General features: G+C 55.9%; 1 protein-coding gene across 8 annotated transcripts in view; it reads right to left on the bottom strand.

Moving 5' to 3' along the window:
- RALGPS1 (Ral GEF with PH domain and SH3 binding motif 1) overlaps positions 1-16,521 on the bottom strand; it is a 262,271-nt gene that overhangs the window by 8,775 nt on the left and 236,975 nt on the right. For 4 of the 8 annotated variants that reach the window (XM_031677558.2, XM_072960157.1, XM_072960155.1 and 1 more), the window contains 5 exons: positions 15,665-15,716; positions 5,282-5,365; positions 3,827-3,932; positions 1,879-1,971; positions 1,614-1,719 (listed from right to left, as the gene is read on the bottom strand). In XM_031677558.2, the coding sequence (XP_031533418.1) occupies positions 1,614-1,719; positions 1,879-1,971; positions 3,827-3,932; positions 5,282-5,365; positions 15,665-15,716 (441 nt within the window). Of the gene's footprint in view, positions 1-1,613; positions 1,720-1,878; positions 1,972-3,826; positions 3,933-5,281; positions 5,366-13,237; positions 13,405-15,664; positions 15,717-16,521 lie in introns of those variants that run through there. The other 4 variants (XM_031677559.2, XM_031677563.2, XM_031677564.2 and 1 more) reach the window with 4 other exon arrangements.

Here is a 16,521-nt window from a genome sequence, read left to right as displayed (position 1 = left end):
TCCCGGGCTTCCTGCCTGTCTCTTGGACAAGGGCTCTTAACCATTTTTCTGGCCTTGACACCTTTGGCTTTGGTGAAGCCTGTGGACCCGTCTCAGAATAATGTTTCAAACGCATACAATAAATACAAAGAAAATCAATAATACTGAAATACAGTTACCAAACTACTAAAATATAAATAAGTGATACAGTTCTTTCCACGCTTCTCTATTAATGCCCTCATAACAAGATCTGGGGGCAGGTCTGATACTGCACTGTGACTGCAAAGAAGTGAGCAAAAATGAGACTTGGAGGTACCTGTGATAATATTTGATATGGAAATATCCATGGTGTCTCTTGCAGATAAAATCACAGGTACTGTGAACATTCTAGTTAGTCGTTTAATTATAATGAAAGGAGTTAGAGGTCATGGAAAATGGAGGTGTGATTTTTTCCCCACCCAAGTTCGCAGACCCCTTGAATTCCATCCATGGGCCCTGGCCACCTGCTGTGTCACGTTTCCCTCTGCTTGGGCACAGTGTTTCCTCTGGGCTCAGCCCCAAGAGTGGCCTGTTGTCATATGGTCAAGCTTGTGTAGGCATGGCCTTTACTTCCTAAGGAAATCACCTTTAATCTGGTTCTGGAGACTTGAGGAAGAAACTCAAATGGTGACCAGACTGAGGACATACTATGACACGTGGGTAGCTGTCCGTGGTTCCATTGCTCAGAAGCAGAACAGCAAACTTGGCTTCTCTCTTCTCCATTCCCCGGGCTCCTTGAGGCTCTCGTTCCTTTAATTCCCAGCTAACAACATTCAAACCCTGACACTCAACCAGCAGCAGCATCTGCATTACCTGGGAGCTTGTTATAAACACAGAATCTTGGTCTCCACCCCAGATCCACTGAATCCAAATTTGAATTTCAACAAGATCTGCAGGTGATTTGTAGGTGCATGAACTCTGCATTGGAACATCCCTGTGAAGGTGTGAAGATGCTCGGGGACTTTACAGCACCCGTGAACTGGTCTGCCTAGAACCTAAGACCCAGGAAATTTGGGGTTTTGTCATGTGATATGGGCTATGGAGGAGACTAGCACGGCCTATTCTGAACGTCAGTACAGACCAGTTTCTTGGACAAGATGGCACCCAGAACCTGTCCTTCTCTGCATGGTCATGGGGGAAGGATAAAACCAGGAGAAGATGGGAGATGACTAGTTAAGTTAAAACTGGAGCTTTTATAAAAGAGTTCTTCTCTGATTTGGCCTTAGAGTGGACATGGTCAGAGTCTCAGGGACCAGGCAAATCTGGGGCATCCTGAAACCTCCCGAGCCCAAAGCCCCTTCCAGCCACACGGTCACTGCCTTATCCAGTGTTATGTTATTTATTCCATGACCCTGAGGCTACAGTTCCAGGGGGGATAGTTGAAAAGGATTCCTGCAGCCACGTGCCATGCACATTGCTCCCACCCACTATGATCTAAGCAGCGTTTGTGGACCATTGAGGGGATCCTGTGCTTTTCCCTAAAGCAAAGGGAAAGCAGCAGCCTCAAAGGTTCCTACTGTTTCAAAATGCACATTTGGCAAAGGAAGAAACGGAGTAGAGAGAAGCTGCAGGAACCAGCCCTGGCTGCTGCCTACCTTTGTCGGGGTTATTCAGCTGGAAGATGTCCGGGTGCTCGGGGTCATCGGGCAGCTGCACCATCCAGCCCACAATGGAGACCTTTTTGCCAGGTGTGGATTTGTACTGCAGAAGAACAACAGCATGGCCAGGAGGCCCACACCCTCCGCTCCTCAAGGAAGGCCGACCTGAGCCAGGCAAAGGTCCTTCTCCGCCCCCACCCACTCCCCTGCAGGTTGCACTAAATGAAGTCTCAGCACGGAGAGTCCTTTTTGTGGAACGTACGTGTTTCCTGTCTGTGCCCCGCAAGGACTTGGCTCCGTAGTACAGGAGGGTGGATCCTGAGAGTATGACCCAGTACCTGGTCCACGAGGACAGCTATGGAGGAAGGGGAGGCAGAGTGACAATGCTGCGAGTGGAAGGGGCAGAGTCCCCCCTCCGCCTGATTAGAGACCCAGCCACATGAGTGGAAGGGCGCCCCCTCCTCCAGATCAGTGCCAGTGCAGGCCTCATCTCTTTCCTGCCCCCACCCCCTCGATGCCACTCCCCCCAGGGCCCAGAGGAGGGAGACTCCTCACCAGCGCCTCTGAGCTCATCAGCCCTCAGCCCTCCGCTCTCCCTCCCCTCTCCAGCTCCTTTACTCCCAGAGCCTCTCCTTTCCCCACCTTGTTTAGGGCAGGGCCAAGGCATAACTTCTGTCTGCTCGGGTGACCTGAACCCAAGAATGTTCTGGGAAAAACAGTTTTAAAACAGGGACATGCTAAACCATAGCCCAGCAGAACCACAGTGTCTGCGGTGCGGGTGCTCTGGCTGAGACTGAACGGCAGTGCTTTGCGGGTGTTTATAGCTAGAAGTGGGGACAGCCGACAGGGCCAAGCTGCGGGCTTGGTTTCTGTTCCTTAGACATGAAGGCTGAATCCCCTGTTCGGGGCTCTGCTCCTTGGTTTGGAAAAACCAGTAGGCCTTTTGGTTCTGCAAAGGCGGAGCAGATATCCTGTCTTGGAAGGACAGGGTTGAGTGTACAGGAGCAGTCAGCCCTGCATCACAACCTCCAAGTCCTCCTCTTCACATGGGGAGCGGGGAGCTGTGTCCCCTAAGAGAGTGAAAGTAGTGGCTTTCTGACCTTTCTGACGACACCCGCAGGGGTGCACCACACACATGTATATATGTATGTCGAACTGAAAGAAGCTTCAGGAAACAAGACTCACCTTTACTATGTGGAAGGGACTCTGACATTTTCTAGTCTGTTCTATTCTACTCGAAAATATGGGTCCTGACCCCCTGGACTGACTTCATCAGTCACCAGTGGGCCGACCAGCATTTGGGAAAACACTGCCTTTAGGATACTGCCTCGCTGTGGGTACAGGTAGACAGTAGACAGGTCTGTATAGCAGGCCAGATATAGGGCCTCACGTCACAGCATGCTTTGCGATACTCTGGGTCCAAGGGACAGAGTCTGGCCCAGGGCTGGGGTGAAGATTCTTCTCTCACAAGAACCACGTGGCACCCGGAGATGGGAGATTCTAGAGCAGCACCGGGGCTAGGGGCCTGGCATCTTCAGGAGAGTCTCCAAGTGGCTGTGTGGGCAGCGGACGGGGGCAAGCAGCAGCCGGGGCAGGACAGGAAGGGCAGAGGAGACACGAGCAGGCGCTGCCTAGAGACGCAGCTCATAGGAGGGTTTGCAGGCACCTTGCCGTGGATGCTCCGTGGAACCAACAAAGAGGACTCTGGGAAGGGCTGAGACCCGCCACTGATGGGGGTCATGGAGCCGGGACATCCAGGTCCAGCACAGGGTGACCTGACGGCTAGCAGTGGAGCCTGAGAGGCCTCCTAAATCCCTCTCCCTGTCCTTTCCAGCACGTGTTTCATGATGCTGCCGGGCGGGGGCAGGGGGTGGGGTGGAGAGAGGGAACGTGCATGGGGGGTACCACCCACGCTGTGCTGACCCTCTCAGGCGCAGTGTCCACCCGGCCTCCTGGGGCTCCAGGGTTCTGCTCGCCCTCAGGATGATGGCACTGCCCCACTCACTGCCTGCTCACTGTGTGCACTGCCACACACGTGACATTCCTGCCAAGTCCCCCAGGATGGAGGGCTCCAATTTACAGATGTGGAAACCAAGGCCCTGCCCACTCAGTGGCACAGCCAGGGCTGGAACCCTGGTTGGTCGGTCTGTGGAGCCCAGGCCCTCCCTGGTGCCCATGCTCCCCCTGGACAGAAGTGCATCTGCACTCACCGCGGGCTTCCGTCCCTCCTTGAGCAAAGTTTTCCTTCTCAGAGGCCCCTCCATGGTGGGCACCGCTGCCGAGCTCCCCACAGTACAGATGCACGGGCCGGTGGGGCTGGGGAGAGACCACCGTTCAGACATGGTCCCAGAGGAGCTGAGTTCAGGCACCCTCTCACTCCCTGGGGCCCACAGGTCCCCCACCACCGAGTCCATGACGCTGCCACAGGCCGGAGGATCAACAGTGCTGGGCAAGGCCAGGGAGCAGAGGGCCCCGAGGGCATGGAGAGCCTGGAAGAAGGTGGCCCTGGCTCACCCACCGCTGAGAACTTACACCTGGCCTGTCTTTCTGAGCGCTGCAAGGCCCTAGCAGTGTCCCTATCCTATCCTGACCTCTGCGGTGGCTTCCTCTCCGCCTGAGGAGCTTGGGGCCTTTGCAGTCCCCCTCCTTGTGTTGGCAGGAGACTTGGAGGAGTAGCGAGGAAGTGGGAGAGATGGGGGTGGAGAGAGAAGCCGGGCAGGGCCCCTCACAGTCCGGTGCCCTGCAGCTATTCCTTGCTATGGGGAGTCAGGTGCCACCTACAGGCGAAGAGTCCAAGTGCAGCAGCAGCCCAGGCCTCTCTCCCAAGCTCCAGCTTCTGCTTCCTGGGTAGGCAACTCCCGCAACCCAGCATCTTCCCCCAAGTTGCTCTTCTTCTACCTCCCGGTGAAAGGCATCACCATCCACCAGGCTGCATAAGCCAGAAACCTGGGGGTTTTCTTCTCTTACCCGCCCACCCCAAAACCTCTTCAATCCCAAGGATGCACTGATCCCACGTCCTAAATATGTCTGACTGCCCATCTCAGCCAGCCCACTCTCCTCACCTCAGACCAGAACTTGATCATCCTTTGAACAACTGCCCGGTGCTCTCCCCTGGCCTCCCTGAGTCCACTCCTGCCTTCTCCCGCGCGCCCTCTCCACACCGCAGCCAGGACGACCTGGTCGTGCCACTACCCTCAGCCCCTTCCCCTCCCGCATCCAACCCCACCCCCATTGCCTTTGAGACCACTATCCTTACCTCCTGCTGGACGGGGCTCCAGCCCACCCCTCCAGCCTCGTCTGGCGCCCTCTCCTCTTTCTCATTTCTTATAACACGACTCTCCACCTCCTGAATCAGCCCGCTCTTCCTGCCTCGTGGCCTGAGCTGTCGCGGTCCCTCGGGCTGGGGGTATTCTTGCCCCTACGCCTCCCTTCCCTTTATTTGGCTAATTCCTGTCACTCTTCCAATCTTTCCTCCAGGGAGGCCTCCTCTCTGGATCACTGGCACCTGCGATTTTCCATTCCTTTTCCATCTCTCCTGAAGCAACAGCCCCACAGACTGAGGTCAAGGCCGTGTCCTCATCCGCAGCCTCTAGCTCAGTACCTGGCATCCCATATGCACCCTAGAGCTACCTGTCAAATAAATGAGCACATGAATAAATGAATACCTGTAGACACAGCTCCGGGTTCTGGGAGAATTCCGAACTGGAACCCGCCAGTTGGGCCCCAGCGTGGCATACAGACGTCCCCTGCTTCAGAGGAAAAGGGTTGAGTTTTAGTCAAAGCCTGGAAAGACCAGCTATTCCTGAAGGAGGCAAGGGCATCTCAGACTCTGTGACCATTAGCTCAGGAAGCCCCAACACCAACTCTTCCCCCAGCCTCCCCAGTCACACTGCAAGCACATCTGGGGCACATCTGGAGCTGCTAGGTCAGGGAACACAACACCTCTAGAGCCTCCACCTGGGCAAGCCCCCAAGTTTCCAGTTAAGTGTTTCCTTTACCTTTTAATTAAATGTTCACCTTTCTTCCAGGGTCAAAGGGATGACTAAAATCCAGGCACACCCACTTATCCCAATGTGAGGTTGAGATGTTTAACAGAATATGCCGTACAGCCCAAATATTCCGCGGTCAATCCAATGAAATGCGCGCACACAGACGCAGAATTGTGGGCCATCTTGCACGTTGGCCCGGTGTGGGAGGTGGGGCATGTGCAGCATCATTATTCACTAGGGTACAACTGAATTCCTCTGCGGGCTACGTCTGTCTTCTCCACCGGACAGTCTCCTTTGCTGGCCCCAGACGGTCCCCTGCAAACCTGCTCTGTGGCCTGCTGCAGCGTCCGAGAGTTCATGATCCAGGACCTCTCCGTGGGCCACCCATCTGGCTTCTCTGTCACCCGTAGTTCCCCAGCAGTGAGCCTTTCCAGGGGAGGTGCAGGAAAGCAGGGAGCTTAACCTATGTGGGAGGAGGCTTCCATCTTTCTCCCCTCTCTTTATCCTTTCCTCTCTTAGTAGAATGACTTCCTGGGTCTTCTTGGTCCTCAAACTTCTCCCCACCCCTGCAGTAGGGTCTCTCTCTGGGCTATAGCTTTCCATTGGCCAAACAATGAAGTAACCCAATTTATAAAGCCAGACAAGGTCCAGACTTCTTTTTCAAGCATTCCCTGTTGTCCACTGCCAGTCCCATGTTGCTGTACATTGCCCGACAGCACTGGCCACCTGGCGGTGGTGTGGGGAGGTCCTCATTCATTGCACAGGTGCATCACACCATAACTGATCTCAGGTTCCTCTGAGAGGGGGCTTCATTGCTCCCTGCCCCTCCCTCCTCCACTCAAGACGGAACTGTTCCTGATGACCATCTCGGGTTTGTTGTCCAGAGGCCCAAGTTCAGGGCTAGTGGGAATCTGACAGTCATCCAGGTCAACTGCTGCAGGACCCTGTCCCTTTTGTCCATCAGCTACTCTTTAGGTGATGGAGAGCTGCAGCATGTGCTTGGTCCCCAAGTCCTTGAATGCAATGGGTCTCAGCCCTTACCCCACCATACCCTTGTGACAGATGATGGTCACAGGCTGACTCCACCCCCACCCCCACCATAAGCCGTGGTTCTGAGGCCCTGGCACGCTCAACTCCCAGCCCACAGGCCAGTCTGCCTCCTCCCTCTCCTTACAACTGGGTGTGACACCACGGCACATCTCAGCCCCAGGCTTGAACAGGCTTCCTGGACAGCTAACAGACTGCCTCCAGGGATGCGTTCCTCCCCAGCCATAACCCGGGTCTCTTCTGAGTCAGGGCCGGATCTGACAGTAAACTCTTCTGCAGTGACATCCCTGTGCCTGGAGGACATCTCCTCGTCTGCTCTGGATTCCTGCTCAGAGCTGCTGTCTATTTGGAGTTGGAGACGGAGCCTCCCCTCGCAGAGCTGGATCCTCGGCCCCTTGTCTTCCACCTTTCTTCTCTTGAGTTTTTGTTTCTGGTACCCCAGGAAAATGTGTGATGACAGTGGACTGTTCCACAGACAGAGCGACGTGATCAGTGCTGCTATCTTCTCTCCATCATTCTCTCCCCTTTTCTGAGACAGTCCATGGCTGCATAGTTAACAGATACTTGGCAGGACAGACATTTGTTGACAAAAAGCTTTCAATCAGCATCTTCCAGCCAGTCTAGCCTTTTAAGCACTCTTTCCTTACGTTCTTCCTAAAGGAGTGAGGTGCTCCCCAGCGCACTGGACTGGTTGGGGTGCAGGGATACTGGGGGCCACTGGGGTGGCCCAAGGAAGAGTTACTAGTTAGTGACTGCTCCTGTGCATCAGGCCATTGGTTATCTTGCCCAAGTTTTGTTTAAGCACTATTAACCTCTCCAGAATGGGGAACTGAGTTTCAGTGATTTGAAGACAGTTAGCTGAGGCATGAGGCTAGTAAGCCAGGACTTGAACCCAGGTCTATCTGATGCTCCAAGTTCCTCTTGCACTTTTCAGGGTGGGACAGAGGTTGGGCTGTCACACGTGGAGAAGTCAGCCATAGGGTCTGGGTCCCTTTGGAGCCAGCACCTTGTGGGCAGCTTCCTGGCATTCTGTTCTCAGAGGCACCATTACCTGTAAGTTTCTGCTGCAGCTCACACTGAATGGGCTTTGTCAGCGTCTGTGAGACTGAATGGCCACAAATTCTTAGACTCTGGATCTCCTGGGATGGGGCCATCTCCCAGGCCCCTGGTCTCTTGGCTTCCCCGATGGGAGAATTCTCCTGATGGTTTTGGCTGCCTGACACTTAAGAGCAGCTGCCATTTATGATCCACTTACCATGAGATGGCTAAGTACTTTCATACATGTGAGGGGCACTGCTCTCACCCACCTTAGATGAGGAAACTGGGGCTCAAGGAGGTGAAGCTACTCATCCCACCCCAGTGGCTTGTCATTATGGATGGAGACATAGATGCCCACAAAGGGAGGACATCTTTCCCATGTGAGCAGAGGGCCCATCAGTCAATTTGCTCCCAGTGGAGGAGATCAGAGCCTGCTCCACCTGGACCCTGGGGAGGTGACGCTGGCCTTGAAGGGCAATGTAATGGTGACTCTTCTCCAAAGCCAACTTTTAGGAGCATAGAGACAGGGTGGTGGCCAGCCTTCCCTCCCAAGGCAAGCCCTCGAGGACTGGAGGAGGGCTGTCACAGGTGGGGTGGCTCTGGCTGGTCTGCTAGCATCAGCACAGAGCAGCCAGGATCTTCAGGCACTGGAACCAGACCATCTGATCACTTTCCTGCTTTGAGAAGATTTGCTATTTGAATGTGCAGGGCCAGAAATGCAAAATGAATGGGCAGTGGTGAACTCTAGACATCATGGGATTTCTCCAATTGATATGGGGGCTCCCAACTTCAGAACCACAGACACTTTTCCCAGCATCACTCTGGGAACACGTGGCTGACAGAATGTATCCCAGAAAGGCCGTCTTACTGTTCCCTCCCAGGGATAGATCTTGGCTGCAGTAGGTAACCCTCCTCATGGGAAGTCTGGTCTGGGGAAGACGTAGGCTGGCAACCAAGTAGAACACCTCAGTCTCAAAAGGTGTTCAAGATGATGATGAGGAGGAGGATAGTGGGGATGATGATGATGGTTACAGGATGATGGTGATGATGATGAGGATGGGATGAGGGTGGTCAAATGATAAGATGACAGTGATGATGGGGATGATGAGATGATTTGGGTGATGGGGGTGATGGGTACCAGCAATGTGCTAAGCAGTATTCAATCATTAGCCTGTTTAATCACACAACACTGTGGGGCAGGCACTATTTTTATCCCCACCTTATAGATAAGGAGTCTGAGGCTTAGAGAGGTGGAGTAACTTGCCCAAGGTCACAACACTAGGAAGAAGAAGAAAAGTGCTGCTGTTGAGATGGAAGTAGCCAGGGTCCTGCTCGGGCCAATGGCATCGTAAGAATTCAAATTAGCCGAGGCAGGTCTGAAAGGCATCTTCCTCTCAATGGCTTTCTGGTACACACTAGGTGGTAGGTATCTTGGGGGTTAAATTTCAAAAAGCCCTGAGTTTCTGTTGCTGGTTGGGAGTGGGGAGCAAGGAGGAGTCTTGGATAATAATTACACTGAGGTCTCAGGAGTCATTCTTCTACCTCCAGTGCACAGAGCCCCTGGTAGGAGCGCACCTGGGGACGGGTCCAGGTGACGCTGCTCATCAGCAGTGTCCACCTGCGCCAGCAAAGCCATGACGGGAAGCCATCCCAGTAGACCAGGGCTTGGGCCTGGCCACTTCCCGATGAGCCACCCTCATCTGTGGGCTGGAAGCTGCCTCCCTGAGTCTGCTGGACCCTGGGATGTCCCTTCCAGCAGGACTTGTTAAAGGACTTTTCCCATCTGGGAGTCACATTTTCTCTGGGCAGTGTCCCTGATTCACTGAGTGGGTTCCTAGAAGCCATATTTGTACCACATACTTAGCTGAGTGGACAGAACACCTGATCCGTTTAGGAACCAGATTTGAGAGGCTGACTGTCAGGCTCTGAGGCTGAGTGAAGCTATAACATGTAAACTTGGGAGCTGTGAGGTGTCCATCTTCCCCTGTGTAAGCTGACAGTTTCTAGAAACCTAGGCTGCAGAAAGAGAGGGGAGCACAGCAGGTATGGTAGAGGGGGCAACACACGATGGAAGGAGGGTCCTGCCCACCTTCTAGGACCTGACTCTGAGGGGCCATAGGTACCGGACAGAGAGGCTGTGGGCAGAGATTTCTCAGCTACCTGTGAAGCTGCAGTAGCTAGCAGGTAGGGCCCAGCCCCGTCTGTCAGGGCCCAAGGACAAGGTCAAGCAAAAGGCCAGGGACAGTTGCCTGCTCTTCTCTCCTAGAGGGGCCTGAGCTCATGGGTGGAGCCTCACTTGTCAGACTTCAGAGTCTGTTGCTGAGAGCAAGGCAAGAGATGGAATATTGAGGGGAAACCAAAATCAGAAGCTTGGCGCATCGCCCATCTGGGCTGCCACTAGAGGCAGAGCAGCAGAATGGGAACACAGAGCAGGATGGATCTGGGGAAACCAGACCAAGGGGTGGGCGGGTGAGAGGCATGAGCCTGTGGGGTTCCTAGGCCTCCGCCATGAGGCGGGGGGCAGTGAGGGCATTTGTGAGAGTCACCAAGGAAACGGCCATCCTCAGGGTTACACTTCAGCTGAGGTGGACCCCTCACTCCAGGGTTGCCCACAAAGCCTCGCTTCCGTCTCCCAACATGCTGTGCAGTTTGGGAATCAAGAGGCACTCTTGTATCAGGGCATCTACCAGAGTCCTCTGATTGTCTCCAGGAAGGAAAGGAGTATTTTTAAAGGCTCTGAATTGAGGGTAGCAGGCTTGGGGCTCTGCTGCCATGATTCCGCTTTCCCTGGGTCTCCCTAAGGATGTTGGAAGATTTCATAGGCTAAAAGCAACAAGCCAAGCTCTACACCCCAGAGCACCTGTGGGGCCAGCTGCCTACAGCACCCTCTTAAAGGGGCCCTCCCCACAGTTCAGTGTCACGCTGGAGACCAGCAGGGCTGGTGGACATTTGTCTTCATTGTAGTCTATCCATCCCATGATGAGTGAACTGCCATTTAGGGAATTTTCTCTTCTCTCCACCCAGCCTTAGACTCCTGGATCACTTGCTTGACAGCAAGAGGTTCTTACTGAGTGAGACTCATACAAATCCCAGAGTAAGTTCCCCGAATGTAGCAACTCCACCTGTGTGCCAACTATTTCCTACCAGTATTCTCACTGTAGGGTTGGGAACCTGAGGCTCAGGGAGGTTGAGAGACATGCCCAAGGTCACTGAGAAAGTAAGCAGCCTTGACCTCAGGCCCCTTCCAGCGCAGCTGATAGTGTCCGGAAGCCACCACAGTCCCTCACTGCAGAGGCACTCTAAGAACTTCAGAGATCAGGGCACATCATGGAGCCCCATCTCCTGCAGAGACTCGGGGATACCCAGCACTCCTGGGCCACCTCTCCCCTCCTGGAACACGACTCTGGTCTCACAGCCTCCTCGGTCCCAGGACCCCTTGGAGGGCCCACTGTGGTCCTCTTCCCCAAATGTCCTCCAGCTTCTGCTGAACCATCGCCCCTATCAGAAGCCACCCCTGGACCCGCAGCCTGGCTCGGGTCGCCCTGGTGGACTCTCCCTCTGCGTGCCACACGTCTTCTCCCACCTACTGGGCACCTGGCATGGCTGACTGAGTCTGTCTCCCACCCAGGCTGTGAGCCATGCCCTGCCCCTGGCTGCAGCCCTCTCCGTCCCTGCCCCGGGGTACAGAGGGGCTGATGTGCTGTCCCATCCTGCTCTCCTCCCCTCTCTCACCCGGGGCTTCCTCCAAGGACCCCTCTGCCTCCTGGTCTCTCCACCACCCATGTTTTGGCCCATAAGCCAGGTGAGCAGGCTCCTCCACGCAGCCCGGCAATGCCAGACTGGAGAAGATGGGTGGCTGAGTACCTTGTAAAGAACTTCGTGACATGCTTTCATATTTCACCTCTTAAAAACAGACCGGTAAACATTCCCGATTATACCCTCTTTTAAAAAGTTAACTGTTGTTTTTTTTCCTGGGTGTCAAAGAACCATTTACCCATTGTACAAAATGTGCAGGATACAGAAAAAGAAAATTAAAGAAAGAAACTCACTCAGTAACTCTACAGGCAGGGATAACCACGATGAATGATACTCTGTGCTTTCACATGTACACGCATACGTGTTCATCCCTATCACCCGCTTTGCTCTTTCTAAAAACCCCATTTAAAATGTTTCACTCCTGGGCTGATACTCTTGCTCTCACTTTAGTGCCGACTCAGGCACAAAGAAGCAGCAGTTACCTCTTACCGGCAGGCCTGGCTAACCCCCCCTCCCCTTTCCCTTTCTGAGACCTCCCAGGACCCTGAGGTGAGAAAACGGCAGGTCGAACGTGAGGGAGAGTCCCACCCTCGCCCCCTCCCCAGTGACTCCGGCCTCTGGTTCTTGAGGGCCCTGACCCAGGACCACCACCTGTCCTCTGGGCTCCAAAGACAGGGGAGGGCCTTGAGGGCAGCCCAGGGGCTGAGAAATGACCAACACCTCCCTGGGTCTGGCCGCCTCATGGCTCCAGTCTGTTCCTGTCCCTCCTCAGCCCACAGGTTCTGAGACCTCGCTGAGGCTGAGATGGATGAGGGGACAGGAGGATGAGAGCAGCAGTGGAAGGTCCTCCTTGCCCTCTGAACCCTCACTCCACAGTCCCAGCAAGAGCAGGGCTTGGTGGCCATGCCTGGCCCACTCCCAGAGAGCAGCCCGCTGGGTCCCTGGGGCTCTGGGGGCTCCAACGTGCTCCTCAGGGCTGGACACTTCAGGCAAGCCCTGGGCACAGCCTGGGCTCTGGATGCCACCCAAGGATGCCTTTTGGCTGCAGGGCTGAAATGTCCGTTCATGCGGTTGAACTAGGGGAAGGCAAACTTGCAAGACCGGGCCAAATGATCCCACCCTTGGCTGGACAGTGAGAACCCTCCTGCCCGCCTGTTCCCAGTGGCATAAAGGCTAAGGTGTGCCCTCAGACTAACAGAGGGGTGTGTGCCGGGGGTGGGGGTCACTGGCTCGGGGCCTCCCTGCCCTGCATGCTGGTATCTGGCTCTGTTTCTCTTCCTGGCCGAGGCCAAGACTGTCACCAGGGCCAGAGGGCTGGCAGGAAAGTCAGTTGAAGGTTATGGCCCATAAACTTCAGGGCTGTGGGGCAAAGTGCTGCCCCCCAACCTAGTCTGGCCTCTGGGGGCTGGAGAAGCCGGGACCTCATTCCTGCGGGTGGAGCCCAGCCCTTTCCTGCACTTGGCTCTAGTTCCGAGGCCATTTTCTGCCCAGGCAGGGGTAAAGATGCACCCTCTGCGTTCTTACAGCGTCTGCCAGGGACAGCTGGCAGGGTCCGAGAGGGGAGGCTCTGTTGGGCTAAAAAGTACTTTGGAGGCTATTTGGGGGCAGCCACTGGCCTCTGGGCCCAGGCAGGGTGAGGCGCTGGCTTCTGGGGAAAAGGGAATCTGCTCCTTTTTAATGAGCAGCAGCGATGTGACCCGGGGGAGGCCGGACCCAGTGGGCCTGGACAGTGGGTGGGCAAAGCTCAGGAACGAGGGGGGCCCAGGTGGCAATGAACTGTGGTCACTGAACTGTGAGAGAAAAGAGCAACATTTTACAAAGATTTCAAAGTGCGTGAGGTAAGTCCTCTCCATGGGGTCTTCAGAGAGTCTAGAAAGCTCACATGCTTTTGAGGGAGTGGATTCTTCCTGGTGGACATGAGGAGCTGGAAATGGAGACTGGAGGCTGGCCCACAGGAGCTGGAGGCCAAGGGGCAGCTGCGTCAGGATTGTCAGGACCGCCTTGGGTCTCAGAAGGGACTGGAGGGGACATCCTAGCCCCACTGGCATCTTCCAAAGCAGGTGGTCTCCTGCTCCCCTCAGCAAGGAGGTGCTGACCAGGAGTGAGGTCCCAAGGAAACGAGAAACAGGAATTCTCCCTGTGGGGCCGCTATGAAGGCTACTGGAGGCAGGGCCAGGCATCCACGCAGGTGAGCTGTCTGTGAGGCCAGTGCTTGCAAGAGATCCCACCCCTAAAACATCTATTACAGACATTCAGACAGTAAATCTAATGCCAAATTCTAACTGAGAGAAGAGAAACGCTACAGCCTTCAGTGTTCCCCCTGAATGGGGTGTGGCACCGTCTCCCTGAGGCAGGAATTCTCTCACCATCTTCCTTCCTGTAGCTCCAATCTCAGTCACAGGTGCTTAACAGGAACTGTATCTGCTACCCTCTACCCTCAGTGACTAGCGTGGTGTCTGGCAGGGAGCAGTCGCTTAACAGCTTTGAATGAATGAGTGAATGAATGAATGAAGGAACGAATGAGCTAATGAGGAGGTTCAAGTCTGGTTGACATTCAGGATCTTGGCACCGTGCCTGCGTTCCCACTCAGTGCTCCCTGTGGCTGGGGAGACACCAGGCTGCCCATAAGCCGCCTTCCTCAGGGTCGCCCCAGGACTCCCCTGGCCGGCGCTGAGAAAAGTCAAACTTTGGCTCATCAGATCCAGAGTCTGCCTGGGGCCTGTCTGGCTCTCACCCACTGCTGGCGTGGGCAGAGGGAGGGCAGCAGGGCCACCGGCCTGCACCCCCAAATGAGAGCAGACCAACGTCCCTCTGGGACACCTGGAGCAGGACAGAGGGAGGAGCTCCGAGGGCTCAGGGCGTTGTCCCTCCCCTTCTCTGGGCCCCACCTGGGGTTTCACAAGGACAGACAGACAGGCTGATGGATGTGGGGCCAGTCCCCACAGCCGTCACAGAGGCTGTGGATGAGGCCTGAGCATGGTGGTGACAAGGAAGGCTGGGTGGTCAGGAGGATGTGATGAGGGTCAGCTCTGCCCACCAGGGGAGCGTGAAGCAGGGCGGGTCATGTCCCCTCTCCACACCTTGCTGTCCACATGTATAAATCGGGGATGTTTCATGAGTAACTACTGTGGAGCAGGGCCTGACGACTGGGTGAGACTGAGACGGCCTGGCACACGGGGAATGCTCAACAAAGATGATTTGTCACTATATTATGTCCGCCTGCCCTGTGAGGACTGACTCCTCTCTGGCCACTTATGACTGTGGGGACTGAGGAGATGGGAGGCTTCAGTACCAGAGGGGTGTGTGTGTGTGTGTGTGTGTGTGTGTGCATGCGCGCACACACATGTATGTATGAGGTGTGCGTATGTGTGAATGTACATGGGTGTGTGTACACCCGAATTGTGGGAGAATACCTGAGTGTACGTGTATATGAGTAGTGAACACGTACACGTGGGGACAGTGTGTGTCTGTCCATGTGAGAGTGTGTATAGCTGTGAGTGTGCACAAGGGCCCCTGCACGCTAGTGGAGGGGCTGCTCTGAAGGATGGTGCAACCTGCTTCCCCTCAGAACTTGGGTCACCACAATGCCCTTCACCTTTGGCGGCGGCGCCATGGCTGTGGGAGCTCCCAGCTCACAGAGTCCCTGTCTCCCCAGAGCCCCCCAGGGGCCTGGTGCTCAGAAAGGGCCAGCATGTGGAGGAGGTGCGAGGGGATGAATTTTGGGGTGGGAGGCCAGGTGGGCTTATCGCAGGGAGGAATCCCTGGGCCGGGGTGCCTCTGGCCCTCACCAGTGCCCAGCAGGGCGGGTGTTGGCCCAAGGACTGAGGCGGCTGGGGTGCAACGCTCTCAGACCCCACCAGGCGGAGCCGCATGCCTGTCCTCAAGCTTCTGGTTTCAGGAGCCCACATTTCAGACCAAATCTGCACCCAGGTCTCCTCAGGGGCTCAGCCTGAGGAAGAGGCGTGGGCCTCCGGCTCCTGGGCTAGTTCTGAACCAGATGATGAGTGGGGCTGCTCAGAGCAGGGGGCTGGGACCCCCACCCCACACCCATCCTGCTCTGCTGCCTCCCCTCCTAGCCGGCCCTGCCCCTGGAGCTACAGGGCAGCCTCACCAGGCGGGGCCAGGGGTTGGGGGTGAGATGGGTTGGGGCTGGTCTCCAGCTCCCTCGGGCCCTGAGCGACTCCCCTGGGAGGGAGGCCGTGCTGAGGCCACACTCACCTTTCCAGCCCTGAAGACATCTCTTCACTAAACTCTGAGCTCTCACTACTGCCTGGAAAAGGAACACAGATCAATAAGCGCGGTGGCCTCACAGAAGAGGGGCCAACCCCAGGGCGACCTGTTCTCCTGGGTAACCAGGCCCGGGCCCCGAGCTCCACAGACATGCCGGAGAAACAGCTTCCTGACCCCATGGGCGTCAGTGTGCCTCGGGCATCTGCTTTGCTGCTGCTGTTCCTGACTGTGCCCATCCCGTCCCGCTGTTCCCAGGTGGGTCCTCCACTCCCTTCCTCTGCTCCCTGAAGGCTGCAGCTGCCTGCTCGCCTGTCCTCTGGGGTCTGGGTCCTTAGGCCTCTGGCTTGGCCTGGCCTGGCTCCACCACTGCCTTCCTTCTGGCCTAAGTGACACCAGTGCTCGATCAAGCCGCACCTGGTGAGGACAGGGGCCAAACGAGCCTTCCTCCCAAGGTCAGGCCTTGACTAGATGCTGGTCACAGAGCAGCAGCCTAGCACTAGACAGAGCCGCTGGGGGAGGGCCCCTTCAGATCCCTGCCAGCTTGCACACAGAGGGGCTCACCCCGCCCCCCACACCCTCAAGGCCTGCACCCCTGGGGCTGACTGGGACTCCTTGCTTCACAGGGCTCTCCAAGGCCCAGCTCCAGCCACAAGGATGCAGAGAGATCGTCCTTGGAGGTGCCTGCATTCCACACTCTTTGCCTGGGCTGCCTGCTGGCACCATGGCCGGGCAGCGGGACAGGAAGGAGGAGGAGCAGGAGATCTCAGGCCCCTTGGGAGTTACAGGACGGAGGAGACTAGTTCAGCTCCAAACAGGGCACATGCACACACGGCAACGTGCCCCCA

This window comes from Vicugna pacos, chromosome 4 (genome assembly GCF_048564905.1).
Source record: "Vicugna pacos chromosome 4, VicPac4, whole genome shotgun sequence".
Taxonomy (NCBI): domain Eukaryota; kingdom Metazoa; phylum Chordata; class Mammalia; order Artiodactyla; family Camelidae; genus Vicugna; species Vicugna pacos.
Note: the sequence above shows the minus strand (reverse complement) of the source record. Positions and strands in the feature narration are given on the sequence as shown.